Source organism: Xiphophorus maculatus, chromosome 14, assembly GCF_002775205.1.
Source record: "Xiphophorus maculatus strain JP 163 A chromosome 14, X_maculatus-5.0-male, whole genome shotgun sequence".
NCBI lineage: Eukaryota > Metazoa > Chordata > Actinopteri > Cyprinodontiformes > Poeciliidae > Xiphophorus > Xiphophorus maculatus.
Window position 1 is genome coordinate 9,699,288 of NC_036456.1, and position 17,256 is coordinate 9,716,543.

The following is a 17,256-nucleotide window of genomic DNA, read 5'->3' on the forward strand; positions in this document are numbered from 1 at the left end:
CTCTCCCACTCTGCTCTTCTCTGCACACAGATCAAGACAATCCTGAGTGGGTTCATCATCCGGGGCTACTTGGGTAAGTGGACCCTGATGATTAAGACCATCACTCTGGTGCTGGCGGTGGCGTCGGGGCTCAGCCTGGGGAAGGAGGGGCCCCTGGTCCACGTGGCCTGCTGCTGCGGGAACATCTTCTCCTACCTCTTCCCAAAGTACAGCAAGAACGAGGCCAAGAAGCGAGAGGTGAGGGAGCAGACGTTTGGTGTTTGAGCTGTTGGGTTTTAAGTCTAGTTTGTTTCTATTACACATTCCAGCAACAAGCTCAAAGTGGTTTACAACATAAACGTTATTAATTCAGCAACAAAACAGAAGATTTTGTCAGTCAAGTGCCATCATCAAGCAAACATACATCAAATATGTTGAGCAATGTTTCATTTACTGCTGATCAAAGACAACTCCAAAATGGTGGCTTCGGTTTTAAGGAACTCAGTGTTTCAGCATCTTTGCAGTTTTCTGGTAGTTTGTTCCAGATTTGTGGTGCGTGGAAACTTAGAGTTTAACTCTCTCAGGTTCTGTCGGCCGCATCGGCTGCTGGGGTCTCTGTAGCTTTTGGAGCACCGATTGGAGGAGTTCTGTTCAGCTTGGAAGAGGTAGGTCCGGTCTTCAGTGTCATTTTTTTTACTTTTGAATCACGTCAAACTTGATCCCTCCAAACTGGGCTCTCTTCCTGCAGGTGAGCTACTACTTCCCTCTGAAGACCCTTTGGCGCTCCTTCTTTGCCGCACTGGTGGCTGCCTTCGTGCTGCGCTCCATCAACCCCTTCGGTAACAGCCGCCTGGTGCTGTTCTACGTGGAGTACCACACTCCCTGGTACCTCTTTGAGCTCATCCCCTTCATCCTTCTGGGGGTGTTCGGAGGACTCTGGGGCGCCTTCTTTATCCGAGCCAACATCGCCTGGTGCCGGAGACGCAAGTCCACACGCTTTGGTAAGCATAGCTGGATTCTGAATACAAACACCAGTGTTTACATGATATCTATGCATCCTTCAATAGTCTTAAGGCCATTTTTTTAATTAAGGCCTTAAAATGCCTTAAAGTTGTTAAAGAACATGTAAATTGGCCCTAAATACATTAATCAGGGGTCTTATGTTTTGTCATAGCAGGACCATTTAATTTATTCTATGTTGGGTTTTTTTCACGTGGGACTTTTCTATCAGATAAACGTTTGAGTCAGATAAACGTTTGAGTCAACGTCTTTGCTCACTGTGTTCTGTGACTCAAAGCAGTTAAGGCTACTGCTAACAAGCTGCTAATGCTTGGTAGCTAGCAAGAAAACAAGCAAGCAAACCATTAGTGACTAGCATATGGCCCTTCTATTATGTGAGAAGAACAAAGCTGCTGCCACAACAAGCAGCTTGAAATTTCACGTTTTTGGTCCCCTGCATTTCTTTCGTACATCTCTGTTGAGTTATAGGTCTTACATTTTATTCATAGTGATCTTAATAGGTCTTAAATTTGAGTCGATGGAGCCTGCATAAACCCTGGTTTTTATTAATGGGTCACCTCAAACCAGTTTTTCTCTGAACCCAGAAGGTTTAGGTCAGACTTCAGGCTATGTGAAGAGTTTTTATATATTTTCTACTCTGACGCTGTTGTCTCTCTCTTTAGGGAAGTACCCTGTGTTGGAGGTGATCCTGGTGGCTGCCATCACAGCGGTGGTCGCTTTCCCTAACCCCTACACCCGTCAGAACACCAGTGAGCTGATCAAAGAGCTGTTCACCGACTGCGGCCCGCTGGAATCCTCCCAGCTGTGCCAGTACCGCAGCCAGATGAACGGCAGCACCGCTTACACGGACAACCCCAACCAGCCGGCGGAGCCGGGCCTCTACTCAGCCATGTGGCAGCTCTGCCTGGCGCTCATCTTTAAAATCATCATGACTATATTCACATTTGGACTGAAGGTGATCCGCTGCAGGATGTTTTCCCTGGAGGAGGTTGATGTTTTTCCTGCCTTATCTGTAACGCCACCTGAAAACCCTCACTGCGTCTCGTCCTTTAGGTACCGTCAGGCTTGTTCATCCCCAGCATGGCCATTGGAGCAATCGCAGGGCGAATTGTCGGCATCGCCATGGAGCAGCTGGCGTATTACCACCACGACTGGTTCCTGTTCAAAGAGTGGTGCGAGGTCGGAGCCGACTGCATCACTCCGGGCCTCTACGCCATGGTGGGGGCCGCAGCGTGTTTGGGTGGGTAACCCAAGAGTAATACGTTGTACGTCCGTGTATGCTGCCAGATTTAGACCGCCTTTTTTTTAAGTTAATGTTACTAAGGAAAGACTCCTGTAAGTTTTATGTATCAGAGATGGTTTAAGTTATCTAAGGCTACATTCACACAGCAGGTGAATGCCAATTGGACATTTTTGCCCATATGTGTCCCATATCCGACTCTGAAGTCTGAACGACCCAATTCCAATATTTTCAACCTCAAAGAAATCAGATATGTGCCACTTCCATAATTGGAACTAAATTGGATACATATCCAATTTTTTATAAAGTGTTTGCAGTAGGTACAGTCGTGTCCCATTTACTCTGACTTTTACGTCATTGATATGCATTATAATTTTGCGGCAGAAGGAGCCATACCAGACGTAAATAATGGCTGGGAAAAAAATCTGAATTATGAAATGATGAATGAAATGTGTTCCTATCATCATGAAATCACGGCTGGTTCTGACTTATATTGGCACCCGTTGCTGAATAAACTTTAAAGTCGCCCAGCATCCGTTATCATAACGCTGTGGGACGTGGCTTTGGGGTCGAAAACCGTTCACACAGAAATCTAAAAGCTGTCACACGAGTCAGTAGTATGAACAACGATGCAAACTCCACTCTTGTGCTGCTGTGCATAATTACATAGTGTTAAAAATATTAATAAAACTTGAACTTCTTTATGTTTGCCACATTATAAACTCAATCTAAAAGCAGCAAAATGAGAGTTTAAGTCCTAGTCATAAAGTTATATTCTCTTCGTATGTAAAGGTCGTATTCCGATTAGATTTGACTGTTCTTCCTGCGTTTTAAATGTGTGTCCTCTGTGCCGTAGGTGGCGTGACCCGTATGACTGTCTCACTGGTGGTCATCGTGTTCGAACTGACCGGCGGCCTGGAATACATCGTCCCCCTCATGGCCGCCGTCATGACCAGCAAATGGGTGGGCGACGCGTTCGGCCGCGAGGGAATCTACGAGGCTCATATCCGTCTGAACGGATACCCCTTCCTGGACGCCAAGGAGGAGTTCACGCACACCACGCTGGCCAGAGACGTGATGAGGCCCCGGAGCAGCGACCCGCCGCTGGCGGTGCTGACGCAGGACGACCTGACGGTCGAGGAGCTGCAGGGCATCATCAATGAAACCAGTTGTAATGGTTTCCCAGTCATCGTGTCCAAGGAGTCGCAGAGACTGGTGGGCTTTGCTCTGCGCAGGGACATCACTATTGCTATAGGTAAAACTGCAAAAGAAGATCATAAGTTAAAGAAAATGTTGTTAAAATATTAAAATAACAGGGTGTTTGTGCATCCTTAAAAAGTCTTAAATTGACATATATAAATTAACGCATCAAAATGTCCTAAATTCATTTTTTTAAAAATGTAAGTTGGTCTTAAATACCTTACATCCAGGTCTTGAATTTTGCTGCAGCAGGACTATTTAAGGATTTAATTTTTTTTGTCTCAAGACTTTTCTGTCAGGCAACAGATATCTTCATGACATTCTGTTCATGCTATCGCTAACTAGCTGCTAATATAGTCATACTAGCTAGCCAGCTTGGGTCTATCATGGTTTAAGTCCAAATTGCCAGTTGGCCGGACGACATTCGTCTTTGCCATCAGCTCACTTGCTGACCCATACGTTGCTATGTGCATTCTCTGCAAGAAACAAAAGAAAGCTTGGCACAGAAAATGGTTGGTGATGCTTCTGCTAGCATTGATCTAAGAGCAGCATTTGGTGCGACAAAAACACTGAAGTTGGAGGATTAGTGGATCTTAAACACAGTGGGTAGGCACCAGACTTGCCTATTGAAGATTTCTTTTTAACAAAGTTGAAATACTATTTGTTACCTTTGAGGGAAATACAGTTGAGAATATATACAAGTACTGAAATATGAGATTTTCTTTTATACTTTTCTGTCGTGGTCCAGGTCTTTAACTTAAATTCAAAAAGGTCTTTAAAAGTCTTAAATTTAACTAGACTTGCAGAAACCCTGAATAACCAAATTGGGACAAAACATGAAGCTCTAAATGTATACATTTTTTTCATCCCAACAGAAAACGCTCGCCGCAAGCAGGAGGGCATCATGTTGAACTCGAGGGTGTACTTCACCCAGCATGCACCCACCCTGCCAGCCGACAGCCCCCGGCCCCTCAAGCTGCGCTCCATCCTGGACATGAGCCCCTTCACCGTCACCGACCACACCCCGATGGAGATCGTGGTGGACATTTTCAGAAAGCTGGGGCTCAGGCAGTGTCTGGTCACTCACAACGGGTAAGTAGGACACCGCTGGCAAAGAGCAGTGGGGTGTCTCCCTGCCCCGCGCTCCCTCCCACTTCCTGGAGGATTGCTTAACCAGTCAGGGTTTGGCGCTGTGTACCATGAAGCACATGTACCCACTGCCTGGTGCTGCATGGCCTCTCAGGTTCTGCATGGCTCGGCATAACTGCTGTGCTGCACTCTCTTAATCCCCTCACTGAGCAGTAACAGGCAGAATCCTCGAGCTGCTGACTAAAAACTAACTACACAAACACAACAGGTGACGTTTTGGGACAAAAGAGTTGGTGAAACTTGTTGCTGTGTGACATGAATAAAAGAAACAAAAAAAACAACGTGGTCGAGATGTAAGAATGTTCTGGCTGTTCTTTCAACAACTGGATCCACCAGCGTTTTATTTATTATCGTCCACGCTTTTAAGGAGTTGGTTTTGCAGAGCGCTCTCTGCTGGTGGGAAGGAGAAGTTGTGCTTGATTATAGTTAATTTATCAGATGAGCTCTCAGGAACAGAGCAGCAGTGTTTTTTTTCTGTTCATATTTTTTTTATCATTTTATTTCAGTTTTCAATCACAAGTTGGTGATATTTTGTACTTTTATTGTCAATAAAACTTTAGAAAAAGACCAAAACAAACATGTCTTTCAATAGTTACAATGACAAAGTATCCATACCCTTTTGTGAAATTGTAATATCAAAGTTCAAAGGGTTTTAATTTGATAAATCAAAACAAAGTAGTGCGGTTAGGTCGGAGTTAATGTGTGGATTTTATGTTTTATGAATAAAAATGTAAAAAATGTATGAAATGCATTTTTGCTGAGCCTTGTTACGCTATTCATTTTAGGTAGATCAAAGAAGCAAAACTGAATTGCATGTAAATAGAAATGAATTGGCTCCATTTACCATTATCTCAAATTACAAGGAGGACTTTGGTTTGTTTATTTAATTCTTTTAAGAGGAAAAGATTCCAAAAAATCAAGATAGTTCAAAAGAAAATGGCATACTTGCTGTTTTACAGCAGGCTTCTGTTGTGAACTGGTTCAATAAATAGTAGAAATAACTCTTATTGTCCATTCATTGGTTTACATCAGTCTGCTGATTTTGGTCTTCTTATTGGTTTTATTGACAGAAAAATCTAAAATATCACCGTGATTCATCATGATTTATTTATACTTCATTATCACAAGTGAAAAGTCACTTTTTTGTGGTTCATTGTTTAAATTCAGTTGTGTAATTTTCAGTTTGCATTTTACTTTTAACCTCAGATTGTCCATTTTGTTTCTGTTATTTATTTGTTGTGTATGATTTGTGCTGCTGCCGTTTGTTCTCTTTGTGTCTCTGCTGTTTTCTTTTTGTTTATTTGTTGTTGTGGGCAGTGTACCGAGTAACAGGTGTGTGTTTCAGGAATGTGTTGGGCATCATCACAAAGAAGAATATATTAGAGCATCTGGAGGAGCTCAAGCAGCAGACGCAGCCCCTGGTGACTAGCCCCGCCCCTTTACCTCCCCCCCACACTGTCACACCTGTCTCTTGGGCCACGACTGTTAGAAGGAGATGCATGGAAAGTGCTGTGGAAAACTGTTGACAGTTCCCGACTTAACATTAACGTCTCTTTCCTCTTGATTTCACACACTCTGTTGTTGGTGGGTTGGTTTGTTGTGGATTTCAAGCTCATGAAGAAACATCTCCCAGTAGTGGGCCTCTGGCTTCCATCTTCATTGCTTGTAGCTGTTTCCGTTTTGGAGCCCATCAGGCGTTAAAGCCTCTGTGGAGTTTTGTTGGTCCTGTAATGGCGGACCTGAGTGGGAACTGTCGCCGTCATCACACAGGAGCCCCTTTCAGACATGAGCTCAGTAACTTCCTGTAGGTGTGCCGCCACCTATTCAGCCCCCTCTCACGTTTGTTCGAACCGCGCTGCGTACTTTGTCAGAAATTAAACAAACTTTTATGGCTGCAACGGATTATATTAGTAATTGATTATTCTGCCCATTTATTTTTTGTGATTTATCGATTAATCGTACAAGAAAAATTAGCACATTCGGCAGATTTTTCTTTTAACTACTTCAGCTTGTTTTATATAATATTAGAAATGCGTAAAAAATAAGAATCTTATGTTTTAAGTAAAAACATTCCAACATTTTAACTTAATTTTTTTATTAAATAGCAAAACCGCAATGGCAAAATTGTGTTGGCAGGATACAGATAAATTTGTAATGGAAGCACAGCTACTGTCTTCAGTATACTCTTTTTTTTTTTTTTTTTTTTTTTTACAATGTTTTTTGACAGTGCTAGGCTAATGTTAGCGTGTTTTCTCTCTGTGTTGATAATTTATCTTGCATCATATTTCTGTGCCGTTTCAGTCAGTTGTATGAGGAGAAACCTCTTGTGGTCTGCCTCATAAACTGATCAGTGCTTTGATTGTTTTAAAACTTAATGACTGCTGTTTCAGCTGCTCTCAGCGTCTTGTTGTAGCCAATCAGTCTCTCTCTTTCACTAGGGACACCAGGGTGAAAGATGAAAAGTGTTCTGGAAAAATCCAGACTTTTTACATGTTCAGCACATAATATAGTTTTGCGAGCTGCACACAACCTTGATTTTACAATATTTGAATCCTACTTAATATGCAATCATGAGCTTAGCTTTGACGAAGAGACAACAAATGTAGGTCTTGAATAGATTGTTCTGCTGAAATCAGAGATCTAGAACCTTAACATTGAACTTTTTAAAGATATTTGAGGTCTTAAATGAAGGCACTACCACAGAGGTTCGCATGTCTGAAAGGGGTTCTGTTCAGTCCCATAGTGCAGCTCATCCCATTAAACTGCATTTGCACCAGCTGTAGTTCTGCTTAGTGCTCTCTCAACCGCTTCATGCCAGCACCTCAACAAATCCTTCATCATTCTGCATTTTCACAGACATTCAGTCATTTCGTCCAAAATTATTCACACTAAAACTGAAGTGGATTTTTATTTGGCAAACTGGTTTTATCTGGCTGGTGCCAAACAAGTGACAAAAACCAGTAAAACGGGGGTAACGTGTTGTTCTTATAGAAAAAGAACATGTTAATGAAGAATATGTTCAAAATAACACATCTTTTGCAATCAATGACAGATTTTTGATTTAATTCTGCTTTGCTGTTGTCACCAGCCTTTGGAAGCCAAAATAAAGCCACCGGCAAACTAAACATTCACCTTGGATTTAAAAGTAAAAAACTCTGTGGGTGTGGATATTTTTGGGCCAAATTGCCGAAATCATTTAGAGCCTTTAGGATTCTGACCAATCAGAGACGACCCTCCTCTGTGTGTTTGCAGTCATGATGCCTGTTGTGTCTCACATCTTCTCATCGCAGCAGTAGTCACTCATTTCATTCTGAAGCTCACTCACCAAAAGATTTCTCTCTCCATTAACGGCTGCTTTTTTCCCCCTCTTTTTTTTGTTTGTTTCTGTTGTTATTTATGGTGTTGACTCCTCCGTTTTACCCCCGGCTCCCCCAGAGTGACGGCATCTGACCCGCGGCCCAAACGACGACTTGGCGAGTAGTTAGCCGCCCTGGGAAAGCGGACCACCGTTATTTTCCTTATCACTCTAAGTTAGAATTTTGTAATTCCAGGAGGAAATCAACCTGTAGAGATGTGATCCCACATTCCCTTCAGCTCGTAGTGCGTGTGGTGGAGTGGTGCCAGTAGCTGTAGCTTAGCTAGTCAGTGTGTGGTGACAACATGGGATAAAAACCGCTCCCAAGCTTTAACCTGCCAGTGTTTCCATTAGCCAGCAGAGTCCTGCCTTTTTTTCAACAGATTTGTAAAGTCAGAGCCCAAAAATAAAGCACAAGGTGTCCAATCTGTGCACTTAAAACTAGAGATGCACCGTGGCTAATGTCCGATTTTTATGCAGTGCAAGCTAGCTAATACCCAAGTGAACTTTTAGGAAAAAAAATAATACAGGAAGATTTAGAAACTGCATTCAGAATGTTTCCCCAGCTTCCCTCCAATTAGTGGCAGTTCCTTATATACATTCGGACACACTGTTGAAAAGAAATTGACTGTTTTAAAACTAAATTATTACAGTTAACATTATAAGGTGACATTAATATTCTATTAGCAATTAGCATTACAAAGAATGGCACTTTGTGTGTGTATTCCTTAGAGAATAGACTTTTTTCCTTAATCTTGGGATTAAGGAAAAAAGGAAAACTTAACATTTCCAAACGCAGTTGGAGTTTCAAGACTTAAAAGCATAAAACTTTGCTGTACTGTTTCCAGTCTTCCCATTATCTGCTTAAATGCTGGCTCTCTTTTCTCAGACTTGTCATAAAATAGTTCTTTTAAATGGCTTAATATCACGTATCCTATTACTGGACAATAAATCAATATATATTGCGTCTGCTAGAATTTTCCATCATTTCACTGAACTCCGATCCAGAACCGCACAGCATTCTGGGGGATGTAGGCAGATGAAAGGCTTTTTCTTCTCAACCTTTCACAGCCAGCTAAGCAAGGTTGGTTACCTAGCAACAACCTGCTGAGTAACCTGCGCAGCAGCAATTTAAGATTTCGCCCTCATGCCTCATAGTGGACAGTGAAAACTGTGGATGGAACAGGAAAGGTCGTGTCACCAGTTTGGCATCATTTCAGATATTTTAGACAAAAAATCCCCTGATCAATAATTATCAATATCAACTGATAGGAAACGCTTATATCGCAATACAATTTTCATCCGTATCGTTCAATAATTATCGATCGACTGATATGAAACACTTATGATACGTTTTTTAGCGTGCAGCCCTAGCTGATCCTAAAAATAGCTACCTCTGAATCCTTAGTAACAGCTTCCACACTGAAGAGTGTGGAACGGTGTGTTAACTAATCGGAAAAAGAACAGATCTTTTGAGTTTAACCAATCCGGGCCGATCAAGCTGAAAGGTGTCCGGTCGCCAGCTGAGTTCTCGGTGCATCTCTAGTTGAAATTGTGGCACACTGGATTCACACGAATAACAAACAGGTTAGCCTCCATTTGTTTACGTTTCCTCATTGGATTTAAATAGTACAACATGCCTCATGAGTGCTTCGCCCGAACTGTTGGGTGTATTAGCAGCCCTGGCTGTGGACGTGGCTCAGAGTCTTCCTCGTGTTAAATCCAGAACATTTCAACGAGGTAACAGAACATCAGGTTATTTCAACCATGGCTGGATACTGCTGGCGTTAGTGGAAACACTGTGTTCACCTCCCTTCACCTCACCTGGTGCTCTCTGACCATGACAGCAGCACTCGGTCTGATCCGTGTCAGGTGTTCAGTCAGTGTCTCTCTCTCTCTCTCTCTCTGTCCGTAGCACCCACACCAACCACAGGTCGTCCTTGCTCCTCTCACTCAGACCTGGGGTCACATTTTCACTTCTCCTCACCACCAATAAGCTCTACTTCCCTTCTAGGGTTTCAGACAAACTGTTCTCTGTAGCGTCGGCTCTGCAGCAGGCAGCTGGCTTCCTCTTCGCCTGACCTCAAATCAGAGCGCACGCTATAATCATTTCTGATGTTCAAGCTCACGACGGTTTTTAATCAGCTCGGCTGGGGCGCTCCAGTCAGCAGGAAATCTCTTCACTGCTAATGTAGCGGAGCGCTGCGTAGTAAACGTCTACAGATAAGAGGAGGAGGAGGGCAGTCATGTTGCAGGAGTCTGAATTGGTTACAGATCTGCTAAAAACGTTAATGAGTCGCACTAAAGTGATTGTTCCAGTTTATCCTAACTTTTATTTTCACGCCTTAACGGTCCTGTTGAAAATATCACGAATGGACATTTCGGAGAACCGAAACTTGGGGAAAATTTATGACGTCATGGTCTGTTTTGTTTTGAATTTGAACTGAAAAAGAAAAGACTGAAATAATGTAGTGTTTTCTTAAATCAACTTGGGAATGTTTCTGGCACCTTTGCTCTTCGGTCATGTTGGAAATAATAAAAAAAAAAAGAAATGTTAAGATGGTTTAAAAAATGTTTTTGAAGAATGATTAAATATGCTCTGAATCATTTTACTCCTTTACTTTTGCCACCTGCTGACCAGGCTCACGCTGGTGCAAATAAAACTCGTAAATTAAAACAGAATTAAGGGATGGGTCAAATTAAAAAAAAAAAAAAAAGAAATCTCATAGATGTTCATATATTATTGGAAATAAAGTGAATATCCACTAATGCTGCAAAATACCCCTTAAATAGATTACATTTTTTCTTGATTACAGGCAGAATCAAACCACCATTTTTTCTGATTGTTAGCGTCAGAAATGACCAGTTTCCCCGTAGCATGATGCTGCCACCACCATGTTTCACTTTGCTTTATTTGGATAAAGAAAATACACACATTTATTGTAACATTAACATTTTTTGAAAAATTCAAGAGGTGTAAATAATTTAGCGAGGTTCTGTCTGTTGTCCGTTTCTTCATCTTTTGCTGTCGAACTAAAATACATATTACGGCAATAATGGTGTCGCCTCTTGGTGAAGAGTTTTCCCCACTGAAAGGAGAAATCCATGTTGCTGTGCTGGGATTGTTTCCATTTTAGAAACGGGAGTCGATGTAAGTTTAAAGTGGTCATAAACTGGAACATTTCTTTACGCAGTCGTCCGTTAAGTAGTTTACATTAAAACGGAAACGCGTTTGGGATAAAGATTATCTTGATGTCTGATGCGGCTGAGTTTGGAAAGCTGACAAATTTTAATAAAACTTGTCCTGGCAGGGAGGTCAGGAGAAGCCTGGCCTTCCTGCCAGGCTTCTCCTGGCTTCCTGCTTGTCCGAGCTCTAACTTCCGTCCAGTACTTCCGGTCTCCTCTCCGTAGGTTCCAGATCTTCTGAAATGACTCCTCGGTCTGAAGCGGGTTCTGCTTCTGACCCGCTCTTTTCCTGCAGTTACTCACCCTCCTGCTGACCCTTATCTCCTCTGGGACTCGTGTTTTTGTTGGCACCGATTCTAATTTTATATCCAAACAAACTAACAGCGACTCGGCTAAACAACAAAAAAGTACAAAAAAGTAAAAATCCCGCTCCTGTAAAGGCCAACAAAAACACGATGCTTTCGTCGTAGATGCAGATTTGAAGCACTTCCTCGCATGTCTGTTAATCTGTTAATCCGTTCCCTCCCTCTGTCTCCCCCTGCAGGCGCCTTCTTGGTATTATCACAAAAAAAGATATCCTTCGTCACATGGCTCAAATGGCAAACCAAGATCCAGAGTCCATCATGTTCAACTGATCCGTTCCTTCCAGGACGGCTGGGGGGCAGGAGGATGTAGCGAGGAAGAGGAGGAGGAAGAGGAGGAGGAAGAGGTCTGCCTCCTGAACGGCTCCAATCTCTGACATCCGGACACTTTTTTTTTTTTGTGGTTTGTTTTATTTCCTTCAACGTTCAGCTTTGCAGGCCCCCGAGCCTCACTGAATGACTCGCTGTGGCCCCCCCAGAGACTTTCGGGCCACCAGGAGGAGAAAAGCGACAATTAAAACATTGATGTTGTCGTCTGGCTGCTGAGGACAGAAAACGGTCACGTGTTGACGGCACTTTTTACACACACACACACACACACTTTTTCTTTTGCACTCAGACATTCGAAACATGCATGCTGTCTCCAAACACGCGCGCTGCCCTGAAACGTTACACCTGTTTGCACTCTTGCTGCGCCTGCCCTCCTGTCCCGTGGGGGTCAAAAGGTCAGAATGAACCGCAGACGAGGGATGCGATGATGCGACCTCGATACTTCCTGCGCACTCACCTCCCCTCCATAAAAACACACACATACACACACCTCTGACCTGTCCGTCCTCCAGAAACAAGACAAAAAAAAAGAAATACGTTGTTTACCTGTGAAGTATGCGTGAGTCAGTGTGTCTGCAGCGCCTCCACATTCCAGCCAGGCCACTATGGGAACTGCACCCAGCTACATGAGTTGGCTTTAATATCCGTCTCCCTGTGTGCGTGGGTGGGTGTGTGTGTGAGCAAACCCAGGAAGAGATGCACTGAGATGGAGTCGGTACTTTATTTCAAGAACAAAAATTTTCCCGTCCAGAAGGAATGAAGAGAAGAAAGTGAAAAGTTGGGATGTTTTCATTTTTGAGCCACTAGTGTGCAAGTCTGTGTGTGTGAGTTCATTAATTATGAAGGCAGGTTCTGTGTGTGTGTGTGTGTGTCTGTGTGTGTGTGTCTGTGTGTAGTTGAAGTACAAAATGAAAACTGTCAGATGAAAACCATGCTACGTCAATATGAGGGGTTTGTTTCAAACGAACATTTAAAAACACCCGAGCTCATTGCAGCCAATCAGCTCGAAGCATCAGAATTGGTCTGTTTTGATTGGTTGAATTTGTTACAGTGAGAGTGACTCCATTTGAACTTCTCTCTTTAAAACGGGCCACAAACTTCAAATGCAGACGGGTCTCAACAGATTACAAAGTCTCTGAAAAGATTGATTTATTTATTTCAGTAATTCCAAAAAATGTAAACATGTATGTGACGGAGCCTTTACACACGGTGTGATTTCAGGCATTTACTGGAGTTAATCTTGATAATTTATACTACACACCAAAAAAAAAAAAAAAAAAAAATCAGATTTGGCGATAATTGTTACATTAAATCACATCAATAAAACATTTACTATGGAATTGCAGTAACACACAAAAGTATGTAAACTTTTGTGCACTCAAAACTTGGTTAGGGTTTTGAGAGACTTGCTTAATAATTGAAATATTTTCTTATCTGAAATGGAGCAAGACTTTTTCCTTCCGCTCAACTTTCCAGCAGTTGGATTCGGCCCTCTGTAAACATCCGGCTTCTTCAGTGAAAACATTTTGAGGCTTACCCTCAGTGACTGCAGGATCAACCCAGCAGCGTTCCCTATGTATGGACTAATATAATATTTAGTCTAAAATCAATCGTTTTATTGGACTTGCATGATATTCTGTCTGAGAAAGTTGCGTTTGGGTTTTGGTTATCTGTAAGCCAAAATGAAACAGTTAATAGAAGAAAAATGCTTGAAATCTACTACTGTGTATGTATTAAATTTGTATAAGAGCGAGTTCTTGCATTGCTGAAATAAATGTTTCCCACCTTGTAACCAGGCACATCTGAGCTGCTTTAGCTTTCAACTCGATCAAACCCTAGTTTTTTGTTTTTGCTTTGTTTAATTTTGGAAACATAACACGAATAATTAACAATTGTGTCGTTCTTCAAAACTAGGAGATCTAAATTGTGTAAAAACTACCAAATATACTTTTTCTGTTAAGTTTCGGCAAAACGGTAACTGATTTAAAGAGGAACAGTTCCCTAAAGTGTGATCTTACAGTTGAAAGTGGAGTAGCCAACCGACTGTCTTAAAACTGTCTAAACTGCAGCCTGACTTGCTGCCTTTGCTTTCAGCCCCTCTAAATCTGAACGGGTCTCTGCTGTCGCCCCCCGGCAGGCAGGCAGGCGTTCTTCGTGCTCCTCTGGTCTCGCCACGTCTCTGAAGTGCCTGATGGGAGATTGTCGGGCTTCGCTTCCTTTCGTTTCGTTCTTTGTCCTCGCACACCTGACATTTCAATTGGAAATTATGAAGGGAGGAGACTCGGACGAGAAAGCGGACAAGCAGTAGCACATTACCTGTAGTGTGTGTGTGTGTGTGTGTGTGTGTGTGTGTGTGTGTGTGTGAGGGGTGTGAGTGCGGACCTGTGTGCGTCTTTGCGTTGCGGTGACTGTCCTCCTGTGGTTCAGCGGGGAGCAGAGCATCATCTTTGTCAACCAGTGGTGTTGCCTAACATTGTATTTCATACTGAACCCGATGTTCTCCTTTATTTTATAATTTATGGGTAGTGTCGATACAGTTGTGAATTATTATTATAATAATTATTATTATTCGGAAGAATTTTATGTATGATTACATTGTTTGATTGTACATTAAGAACAGAGAATATGTAAAGAAGATAAAACTTGTTTTAAATTAAAAGGAGAAAATATTGAAGTTGCACAGATGAGTCTGTGTGTGATGCTGTCGGCTGAACTTTAACAAACTTCACTTCCTGTCATTCACGCTGAGGTTTAGCTGCAGCTTCAGTGAAGATTTCTGCAACAACTCAAGATAAATATATTTCAATCTTTCACAGTAAATATAGAAGTCTGAAATTATTTGATTAAGATTTCAGAGCTTAATACAGTGCTTTGTAGTACTCCTGGCCCTTAAAATCATTAAATAATACGTTTTGTTGGGATCTTATGACAGAGCAGCACATTGTCTAATACTTATGAAGTGTAATGAAAATGATACACATTCAATATTTTTACTTTTTGTTGGTCTGCTGCATGAAATGAGTTTTAAGGTGAAAACGTTTAGCTGTGAAAAGATTGGATTTATTTCCAATAAAGATCTCAATTTTCTAATATTTTTATCGTCTAAGTACAGAACCTTCACTTGGTTTAGTTCCATTCTCTAAATATTCCTTAATTCACAATTTCTGTTGCCATTTTGACTCAGTTTAATCATTTTTGTTTTAAAATCCATATAAATATTGATACTTCTCATCCAAAGCAATTATTCACTGATTGTGTTTAAAGACAGTCTGTATGAAAATGCATCTCTCAATTATTGTGTTGTAACTCGGATGTAGGATTGGTTTTTAGAGAAATAATTGTAAATGTTTTTTGGATGCATTTCTTCACTGGCAATGTTGGTATTTAGGACTAATCTACGTTTTCTCTTTGGGTCCACTGATGCCTTTCCTTTTAAATATTTTTTATTTGACAGTAATTCTACAGGAAGGGGCAGAAACATGCGGCAAGGATACCGAGAACAGAGGCATGCTGGGAAAGCCGCATGGGGTCTGTGGGCGCCCGCTGCCACGCGATGCCTCCCATTTCCTCTTTTTTGTTTCAAAAAGCATAAAGACAAACATTCCTGGTCCAACAGTGTAAACGGCAATATTTTAGATTCGGAAAACCTAAAATTCTCAAATAACGAAACCAAAAAACATGTCGGTTTCCATAGTTTTTCAAATTGTCCGTCTTTTTCTTTGTATCTCTTAGCAGCGTTTCTGTAGGTTTCATTAACTCAAATTTAAACTTACTACCACTAGGAATTAAATTGAAGACCTGCATCACGACAGAAACATTTTTGCATAGAATGAATTATTACCCAAAAACCCACCTCAAAATGTTTTATCGCAAAATTTGTTTGTTTTTTTGTTTTGTTGGGGGTTTTTTAGAAATTGAAATTAAGTGAATTTATTTTCTAAATTCACTTAATTTAGAAAAGAAATTAAGTCTCTCAATGGAGACACAGCTTCTGAGGCCCATTCCTACCAGACGATGTGACACTTCTTGCATAAAGACCCAAGTTTCACTTCAGGATGAAAAAGGAAGACAGATTAAAAACAAAATCTCTGCCGTTCGCAGTTAGAGAACTGCATCAACGAGAGGCATCTCCATAGTAACCATCATGCCTCATCTGTCTACCATCACAAACATAAACTTCTGTTACGCTCTGCTGGAATTTTAACTGGTTAAGTTTGGAAACAGGTTAGGGTTGCCAAACTTGAAGACTATTAATTCCACTTGTAAAATAGTAATTAAAATGGTATATCAGAATATTTGAAGAAAAAAAAAAATCACTAGAAAGAACTAGGAATAGAAGTGCGGAAGGAGATATTTAAGTTTCTTAAGTTTTTTGGTCTTGTTAATCAGAAGAAAAAAAACCATTCTCTCCTTTCTTCAGATTTAAAACGTCTGAACAAAGAATTAGACAAAGGGGAATATGCACAAAAAGAAATAGAGAAATAATGAATAGATTGTTCCACTTCACAGGGTAGGAAGGCTTCATTCAATCACAGGTTCGTTTTAGTGACATCTAGTGGCCACACAGGAGAAAGAAGAGCAACGTCTACCTCGTTGCTCTTCGTGACATCTTAATTATGTTGTGGGTTGACTATTTTGTCTTAAGAAAAATGTTCTGGGGAATGCCACCAGTGTTGTGATGGATCAGCACGCTTGTGCTGCGACTATGCAAATGTAATGGGGACTGAAACATTTCACTGATGACCATTCATCCTCTGTTTGGACCGGTTCCCTGTGACCACAACTGCTCCGCTCATCCACTGGATTACTTCAGGTGCCATAAAGTGATCCTACACACCCAAATAATCGAGGCGGTTTAGTGCGTCGCCTTCCAGAGTAGCGCTTCAAATGATGCGTTCACATCAGACGCGTTTTAAGCGTCAGGCGCGTCTGGTTTACGTTCAAACAGCTTCGTAGTCGACTTGGATGTTGAGGTCCATCATGTCGACCCATGAAAGCTCGGATGGAAAATCTGTCGTTGCTTCATGTCGACATTCTGGCAAATTCTTGCTTCTCTGGAAGGCGTGCAATATCTGGAATCGATATCTCGCTCGTTTCTGAAGAGTGATCTGTCGCGATAGGAAAGCGGGACAGGTCAGAAAAAAAAAACAGTCTGTGTGTGTTACATTCAAGAAAGAGGTTCCTTGGTCTCTTTGTGATGACATCACAGAGATGTCATCACTGTTGATGTCATACACTGGAGCTGAACGTTCTAATTTAATCTGCTGTTTGAAACTTGCCACATTTACAGATGTTTACATCTTTTTATGGAAATATATCTACTAAGATAAGATAGATAAATAATAAGCATACATACAACTAGGCTCAAAAATAGTCATACCTCTGGAAAATGTATTAATTCTCTCCATAAACCCTTTTCCAGGTCAAAACTGGGA

The 17,256-nt window shown here is 41.5% G+C and overlaps 1 protein-coding gene across 5 annotated transcripts in view; it reads left to right on the plus strand.

The window, feature by feature from the left end:
• The window catches only part of clcn3 (chloride voltage-gated channel 3), a 42,740-nt gene extending 28,241 nt beyond the window's left edge, over positions 1 to 14,499 (plus strand). For 2 of the 5 annotated variants that reach the window (XM_023345860.1, XM_023345861.1), the window contains 9 exons: positions 31 to 237; positions 564 to 644; positions 728 to 980; positions 1,662 to 1,954; positions 2,053 to 2,239; positions 3,096 to 3,494; positions 4,315 to 4,531; positions 5,934 to 6,009; positions 11,674 to 14,499. In XM_023345860.1, coding sequence (XP_023201628.1) covers positions 31 to 237; positions 564 to 644; positions 728 to 980; positions 1,662 to 1,954; positions 2,053 to 2,239; positions 3,096 to 3,494; positions 4,315 to 4,531; positions 5,934 to 6,009; positions 11,674 to 11,868 — 1,908 coding nt within the window. In that variant the 3' untranslated portion in view covers positions 11,869 to 14,499. Of the gene's footprint in view, positions 1 to 30; positions 238 to 563; positions 645 to 727; positions 981 to 1,661; positions 1,955 to 2,052; positions 2,240 to 3,095; positions 3,495 to 4,314; positions 4,532 to 5,933; positions 6,010 to 8,023; positions 8,062 to 11,673 lie in introns of all 5 variants that reach the window. The other 3 variants (XM_023345862.1, XM_023345864.1, XM_023345863.1) reach the window with 2 other exon arrangements.
• The last annotated feature ends 2,757 nt before the right edge of the window (positions 14,500 to 17,256 follow it).